At 58.6% G+C, this 8,605-nt stretch overlaps 1 protein-coding gene across 4 annotated transcripts; it reads left to right on the forward strand.

The window, feature by feature from the left end:
• Window positions 1-209: 209 nt before the first annotated feature.
• On the forward strand, window positions 210-8,599 carry Cdc42ep1 (CDC42 effector protein 1). Of its 4 annotated transcripts, none has more exons than XM_006979121.4 (3): window positions 210-358; window positions 4,866-5,587; window positions 6,938-8,599. In XM_006979121.4, the coding sequence occupies exons 2-3, from the start codon at window positions 5,122-5,124 to the stop codon at window positions 7,624-7,626; spliced, it is 1,155 nt and encodes a 384-aa protein (XP_006979183.3). In that variant the 5' UTR covers window positions 210-358; window positions 4,866-5,121; the 3' UTR covers window positions 7,627-8,599. The 4 variants fall into 4 exon arrangements, with proteins under 4 accessions (XP_006979183.3, XP_042120650.2, XP_042120651.2 ...); XM_042264716.2 differs by lacking the exon at window positions 210-358 and adding an exon at window positions 696-1,595; XM_042264717.2 differs by lacking the exon at window positions 210-358 and adding an exon at window positions 2,434-4,082.
• Window positions 8,600-8,605: the final 6 nt, after the last annotated feature.

Consider the following 8,605-nt stretch of genomic DNA (forward strand, 5'->3'; position numbering starts at 1 on the left):
TCCCCGGGGTCATCTGAGGAGCAGTGGGCAGCAAAGAGTCCCAGTGGCCTCCTCTGGGCAATCCTGGCTCAGGACAGAGCGAACATTCCCGAGGTCGCCCCGCCTCGGGGCGGCGGGCAGGGGCCTGGCCTGGCACCCCCGCCGCGCCCCTGCAGCCCTCGCGGCGTGGCTAGCCCGGGATGGGGGCGCGGCCGCCGCGGGCGGAGCAGGGGCGGAGGGAGCCCGCAGCCCGCCCCCGCCCCGGGATCCGGCCGCCAAGCCCGCGGCCAGGGCGGCGCAGACCGGCCCAGCGACTCTTGGGCTGCGCAGGGACGCGCCAGCGCACCCGCCCCTGGACCCCCGGGCTCGACGACACGAGGTAACCGCGGGCACGGACCGGGGGAGTGCGCACCGTCCTGGGCGCGCGGGGCCAACCCGTAGAAGGCCGGGACGCGCAGCGCAGACTTCTAGGGTTGTTTTGTCACGTTGCTGTTGCGGGAGGGCGCAGGGGACCCAGGATCGCGGGACAGAGCACCAAACCGGGAGGCGGGCAGAGGGCGAGCTCAGGGCCGTCTGCGCGCATTCCTGCGCGGGCAGCGGAAGGGAAGGGACCCCAGGGCCCCTCGGCGACGGCAGCGCGGGAGCGGGAAGCTGGAGGGGTGGGGGGACGGACGGGGACAGGGCACCCTGCCCCCTCCCCAGCTGCATTCCAGACTGGAGCAACGGATGAGGTCATCCGTCCGGTTCCCTTCTGGCCACGGCAGCCGCTGCCCGCGCCGGACCGGAGCGAGGGACTCTCCAAAGTCTCCCCTACGAGGTCCCCAGAAGGGAATGTTTACTGGTTGAAGTCTTCCCTAGACTTCCCATTCCAGCTGATTCTGCCCTTGTCCCAACTATGCCAGACTCGCCAAGTTTGAAGCTCGTTTTCTAGACCGGGAAACTGAGGCTGAAAGAGCGAGCACAGCGTCAGAGTGAAGGGCAGCTTTACCTTTAACTTGGGGTGCTGGGGCAAGAAGGCATCTTAGTAAATCGGTAGTGGCACACAAGTTAATCCCAATACTTGGGAAACTGAGGCAAGAGGGTCACAATCTCGAGGTCAGTCTGGACTATAAACAAACAAACAAGCAAACAAACAAACAAAAAAATCCTGCGTTTCTCCTCCTACTTTGCGAGTTGCTCCCTAATTGGGCCGAGGCGCCCCCTCCTATTCCTACCCGCATTGAAGTTCAGAGAACCTGGATTCAGGATGGTGACTCAGGCAGCTTATTATCCCCCTTTCCCGCCTCAGTTTCCCGGTCTTCCACCTCAAAGTGCTGGACTGTGAGGGGATGCCCCTGGAGGACTTAACTTCTAACCCCAAATGCCAACAGGCTGGGGGGGGGGGAAACCTGAAGCGACAGGAATCCCACAGTCCTGTGTTGCTGTCAAAACTGTGCCCTCCCCCGCAGGTTGCCCGGTTGGGGGGGGCGGGGGCTCTGTGTACCTGCCTGGGGGAGTATCTGGGTACCCCAAGGAGCGGCTGGCTGCCCCTACGCCTTGGCCATCCCCCACCATCGGAGTGGCTTCTCTTACCCGGCTTCCTTGCTTCCACCTCCACCCACCCGGTTGGCCTCTGAGTAAGTGCGCCCTGCCAAAGCCCCCAAATTGGTCCCTGTGGTCATTACTATCGAAGGAGCTCTGGCCACGTGCCGGTACCGTTGATCAGTCGACTCAAGAGCTCTGACGATACTCACGCCTCACCCGTGGCCGCTCATGCCTGGGTCGTGGACGCTGAACTGTAGGGCCGGGGTCCTCCTGTTCCTTCTTCCGGTCACTTCTGCCGGTGTTGGTAGAATGTAAGCAAACTCCAGGCACACCATGTTTTTGTTCTGTGACCCAGGGCTCATTTTTCCCATGTAAAATGGGCGAATTGAGCATTTACAGGGGTTGTTTCTTTTTTTCCATGTAAAATGGGCGAATTGAGCATTCACAGGGGCTTTTGGGGAAAAAAAAAAAAAAAAAAAAAAAAGAGGTCCCTGTATCTCAATACCCAGCGCAGGTGGGGCGAGCCTAAAGGCCAGCCCTAGTCTGTGGCTAGCACTGTGGGGTAGGTGGCTGCCACCAAGGGTCACTAGAATGAAAGCTATCCCTTGCTTAGGAAGTGTTGGATTTGAACCCAGGCCTGCCCTGCAGCCGGGTAGGAGAACTGAGTTTCTACATCTTCTGCCCCTTCCTCCCTTCTCTGGCCTGGAGGCTCTTCCGGCTATCTCCTTGGGAAGAGAGACAGTAGCTGAAGCTGGGCCAGGACCCTCTGCTGCGGTAGATGGGTGTAGATAGGGCAGAGGACGCTATCTAGAGGCGCCCAGAGGCATTTGGGAGGTGTCTTCATCACAAGGTTGGTCAGGGGGGTGGATGGGGCAGGAGCCTGGAAGAAACTCAGGAGTTAGAGAATTGGGTTGGGGGGGGATATGTCCACATGGTAGACAGACACAGTCAACCCCTCCATGTGCCATTTATAAAGTGCACCCTGCTCCACAGCTCCTTCCTTTAGACGCTAAAGTTTAGAGAGTCGTTTCTGCGGAGCTGGGAAACCTGGCCGGTGTTTACCTGCCACGGGACCTTGGATGAGTCTGTTCCCTGGGCATGTCAGCCCTCTTTGTAGCCTGAGCCAGCCTTCCAGCCTCAAGGGGGTGTTGGAGAATCATCTGATGACATCATGTCATTGGTCAGCCAACCACAAGCAGAATGCTTTATAACTTCAGCAAACATTCCACGAGGACTTCTCTGCGCTGGGGGTGCCAGGGAAAGGGATGATTCAGAAGTCGTCCCCCCCCTCCATGGGGGGGGAGGAGCTAGGGTTGGAGGAGGATCCTCTGGTGGGACGGAAGAGAATGCAGTCCCAAAACAAAGCAAGCTTTGTCCAGTTCTCCTCTTTGTTTTATCTGGTTAGTTAACCTATTTTGAATTTCAAATAACATTATAAAAAAGGCTGCATTGAGAATTTTATGCTTGGAGGCGGCAGCTAGGGTTGAGAAAATTTTTAAAAAGGTTGAAACTCAGGTCGAGATCTTTATCAGTTGAGCAGGTGTGTGGAGGTGACTTGTCCAAGGTCACAGGGTGAGAACTCGGAGTCCCTGATCTACTCTACCCCCCTCAGAAGGTGGCAGGGGGTGGTCCTCTGGGTGGAAGGTTATCTCAGCTAGTGATTAGGCTGCCTGTGGATCTGGCCACGTGCTAAGCTCTGGGAGGGAGCGGGGCAGGAAAATCCAGGCATCGCCCCACCCTCAAAAGTGCTCAGGGAAACAAGACTGGGCCCCGAAAGCCAGCAAGGGCTTCTGTGAGTCAGAGGCCCCGAGTTCAAGTTTGGACTAGCTTCTTGATGGGACCTTGAGCAAGTTTGGCTCTCTCTGGATCAGTAAACCAGAGTTCGGGCTATAGGATCCTAAGTACCCTTCAGCCACCTAGGGAGAGAGAAGAAGGGACGGACACAGAGGGACCTTCTGAGAAGGAAGTGGGCGAGGGGTCAGGAGGGCATTTGTACGTAGGGAGTCAAGCTTTGGTGCCCATAGGATTTTTGTTGTTGTTGTTGTTGTTTTCGAGACAGGGTTTCTCTGTGTAGCTTTGCGCCTTTCCTGGATCTCACTCTGTAGACCAGGCTGGCCTCGAACTCACAGAGATCCACCTGCCTCTGCCTCCCGAGTGCTGGGATTAAAGGCGTGCGCCACCACTGCCCGGCGACTTTTTCTCCCCTAAAACTTGCTCCCCAACAACAAGGCTTCGCCATCAACCTGACCACCCGAAAGCCCTTTCTGTAGGCCTCTTCTGAGAGCCTCGGCTCTGCTCAGGCATGCAGGAGCTGGCTGGAAAAAGCCACTTTTGACCACAGGATCCCTTTTCCAGGAAGCACCTTGGAGGTAGAAGGTTGTGAGGAAGCTGTGTACACAGCCGCTCACAAGACCTTGGCAGGACGCCTCCTTTCTCTCGACCTCTCCAGGTAGAATAGATCTGAACCCACAGAGAACTGAAATATGCCGGCAAGAGGCATGTTGTCTGGGGCTCAAGGTCGCTGGGATGGGGAACCCAGCTCTCTGTGTCTTCCCGAGAAGCCACAGGCAAGCTTTCAGGTCAGTTTCTCATTCCTGCGCCAGCAGGTCTAGTGTCTGAGTCGCCCAACATGTGCTGGAGAGCCACTGGGCACCTCCCCGGCCGGGTTTATGTAGGGATCGGCCAGCATTTTTTCTGCTTCACTGATGCCCACGGAGAACTTGGAGAGCAGAATGGGGTCTTTGTACCTCGTCCAGGCAGTAGCGCTCAGAGGCATCCACACTTCTGATTGCTATTGCTGTCCACCCTGCCTGTTCACAGACTCTGGTGTGTGGGCGCGCGCACGTGTGTGTGTGTGTGTGTGTGTGTGTGTGTGTGTGTGTGTGTGTGTGTGTGTGTGTGTGCCCATGTGCTCACATACAGACGTCAGAGGAGGACATGGGACGTCCTGCTCCGTCACTCTTAGTCCCTGGAGACAGAGGCACTCACTGAACCTGAAACTTGTGTTGGTTTTGTTTGAGTTAGACTACCTACAATCCTCCTGTCTCCATTCCACCACCACCACCCCGCACCTCCCAACGCTGGGATTACAGGTGCATGCACGACGATTGACTTTTACATAGGTGTTGGGGAGCCAAACTCGGGTCCTCAAGCTCGCTCAGTAAACATCCCCCACGCTGTCACCGCCGCCCCAGCTCCTTCTTGAACTTCCTCCACATGGACTCTGCGGGTCCTCCTTTGTGCCTGGCTGGCCCTAATCTAGGAACCGTGCCTTGTGAGGCAGCCTCGCTTGTTCTCTTGGGTGGTTACTGTTTGCTCCTCTTCTGCTGCCATGGCCCAATGCTGTCTCTCTGCCCTTCCAGGTCTCCACCCCAGGACGGAGACCACCCATCTCGTGCCTTCTCTGATCATCGGCCTCCCCAGGCCCACGGGCAGGGCCTCTGGGAGAGAGAAGCAATAGACTCCCTCAGCCTCAGCACCGGGGACCGTCAAGGGCTGGCTTCCGCTCCGCCATCTTCATCGAGAGAAAGAGGTTGAGAAAGATCCCTGAGCCCAGCCTGCCATCTCCCCTGGCCCCCGAGGTGGGCATGGACCAGCGGTTGTGAGCAGCCAAAGCTGATGCCCGGCCCCCAGGGGGGCACAGGAGCCCCCGCCATGAGCCTGGGCAAGCTGTCTCCTGTAGGATGGGTGTCCAGTTCCCACGGGAAGAGGCGGCTGACAGCAGACATGATCAGCCCCCCACTTGGGGACTTCCGCCACACCATGCACGTGGGTCGCGGTGGGGATGTCTTCGGCGACACGTCCTTCCTCAGCAACCATGGGGGCCGCTCTGGAAGCACCCACCACCGCTCACCCCGAAGTTTCCTGGCCAGGAAGCTCCAGCAGGTGCGCAGGGCGGGGGTGCCGCCTCGAAGGATGGCTTCCCCGACTGCAGCCTCTCCCGCCCCACCTGCCATCTCCCCCATCATCAAGAACGCCATCTCCCTGCCCCAGCTCAACCAGGCCACCTACGACAGCCTGGTGGTGGGCAAGCTCAGCTTTGACAGCAGTCCAGCCTGCTCCACGGATGGCCGCTCTGGTTATGGTGAGGACCCGGGTTCACAGCCTCTTTTCCATGGCTGGGACTCAAGCCCAGAGAGATGGTGGGGGTTCCGCAAGCTTCCCCCAAAGCGGTTCCATCTCCCAGTGGAGTCTGGCCTCTAACCTAGGCTGGGGATGGGGGGGGTGGCATTAGGGAGGTATGGTGCCAGCCTGCTTAGGCCTCGTGACACCGAGGCTGAGATAGATAGAGTGCGTATTCTAGCAGCTTTCTAACTTGCTCTGTGACTCTGACAAGCCTTTCCCATCTCTGGGCTCTGTGGCCAGTCCACCCCTTCCTGTCTCCTTCCATCAAGCAGCCCCCCCCCCCCAGTATTTCCGAGTCTGCTCTGGTTTTCAGGCCTTGTTCTTCCAACTACAGTAAGCACATGGACCTCTGAGCTCCAGTCCTCACCTTAATGGCTCCCTTAGTCTCAGTGCTAAGATTCAGTGATGAAGAGGCCAGCCTGGTCTACAGAGCGAGTTCCAGGACAGGCTCCAAAACTACACAGAGACACCCTGTCTCGAAAAAAAAAAAAAAAATCAGTGATGTCATGAGGCCAATCTGATCTACAGAGTGAGTTCCAGGACAGCCTAAGCTACATAGAGAGACCCTGCCTCGATAAACAAAACAGAAAAAGATTGGGCAAAGTCAGATATGCACTGGGCGGCCCTGTGGCAGGAGCTCAGGACAGAGCTGTTATTTGGACAAAGGTTCCTGTAACTTGGCAAATTGATTCAGGTGTGAATGCCACCTTGGCCTGGGCAGGACAGCTCTCCGGGGGACCATGGGTTACTGCTGCCCCCTCATGGTCATGCTCTGAATTCGTCTTGCTGCCTGCCACTGTAGGTCCAGGGAACTCCATGGTTACTGTGTCAGGCCTGGGAGTCCTGGCTGGTAACCTTCGGAGGGCATGCCTCTGTCCCGAGAACCTGTGATTTCTCTGTTCAGGCCCTGGCTTCTGGTTCCTTCGTGTGCCCACAGATAAACCCGCATGCATCTGTCAGTCAGTTTCGTAGAGGGAACCAGGAGCCATGGCCAAGTCCACACCAGGGCCTGGGTGTCAAGATTCAAGCTGCAGGCATAATTCCAACCCCGACAGACCGGCTTTGGGCCATGTCTGCCCCGTCGCAAACTGAACCTCCATTTGTTCTTCTGCAAAGTGGGGTCAGGGTTAGTTTCAGAGATCGTGGGGAAGGCTGTGGGGTCCTTACCTGGGAAAGGCAGGAGAAGTAGAGGCCAGCAAGGGGTCTAGCTTCCCAAGGGCCACACGGTAGGTCAGGGTTGTCCTGGCTCTTTGTCTCCAGGAAGAGGCTGGGGACCCCAGGCCTGACCTCTTCCCCGTTTCTCTGCCAGGCCTCGATTCTGGGTTTTGCACCATCTCGCGTCTGCCGCGTATGGAAAAGCACAACAGCCGAGACCGCGATTGTGACCGCGATTGTGACCGCGTTCGCGACCGAGAGCAAAATTCTTTCCCGCCTGAGCCCGAGCTTCGACGCTCCGACTCTCTCTTGTCCTTCCGTCTTGACCTTGACCTAGGCCCCTCGCTCCTCAGCGAGCTGCTGGGGGTCATGAGCCTTTCGGAAACCCCGGCCGCTGAGACCCCAGCCCCTGCTGCCAATGCCCCCGCCTCAGCAGCCACCCCTCCTGCAGAACCCCCAGCCTGTGCCGTAACCACCCGAGACCCTGCGACAAGCCCCCCGGCCCGTGAACATTTCCCCAACGGGGGAACTGCTGTGCTGGGCCCCGTGGCTGAGGTGAAGCCCAGTCCTGTGGGAGAGAATCCCCAGGTACCTCCCAACATGGCCTTTGGCAAGAGCGGGGCCAACTGGGGGGCCAGCCGGGCCAGCCGCCACTACACCGAGATGGATGCTCGGCGGGAGCTGGCCGGGGTGCTACCGCAAGTCCATGGCTCCTGGGAGAGCCTGAACGAAGAAGAATGGAGCGCCCCTCCGGCCAGCGCCAGGGCCCCGGTGCCCAGCACAGTGCAGGTCCATGCCTTTGAATTTGCCGATGCTGAGGAAGATGATGAAGTCAAGGTGTGAGGGGCTGGGCGTGGGCTCCAGGTCCTGCCGTCCCCAGGACTCAGAGCGCGGAGGGGCTGAGCTCACCCACACCGTCCCCTTAACCGCTACGTCTGCCCGCAAGACATGGACAGCTGCCCAACCAGACTTAGCCCCAAATCCTTCCTGGCCTGGGCACGGCTTCAGGCGTGGGTGAGGGGGTCCCTGCTGATCTGGCCCGCCCCCCTCCACTGCCCCTAGGCCCACTCGCCCTTCGGTCATACCCTGTGCGAACCCCACGGCCTCACAGTGTGGCCTTTGTGCCCCAGGATGCTTCCCGGGTGGGGTGCGGGTGGGACAAGGGCCACACAGGGCCATTGTCTCTGAGTGGGACTGCCTGCCTCTGCCCATGTGGAGCTGCCCCAGAAGGCCACCACTGTGCCCTCTCAGTTCCCAGAGAAAGGTCAGGTGGGACCTCGCAGTAGATTCCGTCTCCTGTGTACCCCGGGACCTCCTGTGCCCGATCGTAAAAGCTTTTCTGATAAAAAAAAGCTCACACTGCCTAAGAAGCCAAGGAGGCAGCCCCCACTGAGATGCCCTTTCCCCTCCTGAGAGTTTGGAAAGTTGAGGACCCCCTTTCAGCCCCCTCTGCTCCCCCCGCCCCCCAGCTAGAAGCGGGGGCAGCCGAGGTAATGAATAACCAGCCTGGAATGCTCAACGATAAGAGGCCCAGGTGGGACCCTTATCTGCAGTTCCTGGAACACCCTGGCCCCAGGTGCCTGGAACCGGTATCTGCCCCATAATCCCTTGGGGCAGCTTGGCAGGTGCTCAGGTCACCAGGAGGAAGGCAGGTTTACAGGCACAGGGTGGCTGGGGGGCACCTCCCACCCTCTTCTCTCGGCCATGCTACACCCTGTGCCTCAGTTTCCAACCCTGCATGGAAGGTAGGGGAGCATTAACACTCGTGGGAAGTGCTAACAGTTCTTGATGTGAAAGTAATAAATGTGGACTCGTTTATTTG

This window comes from Peromyscus maniculatus, chromosome 20 (genome assembly GCF_049852395.1).
Source record: "Peromyscus maniculatus bairdii isolate BWxNUB_F1_BW_parent chromosome 20, HU_Pman_BW_mat_3.1, whole genome shotgun sequence".
NCBI classification, from domain to species: domain Eukaryota; kingdom Metazoa; phylum Chordata; class Mammalia; order Rodentia; family Cricetidae; genus Peromyscus; species Peromyscus maniculatus.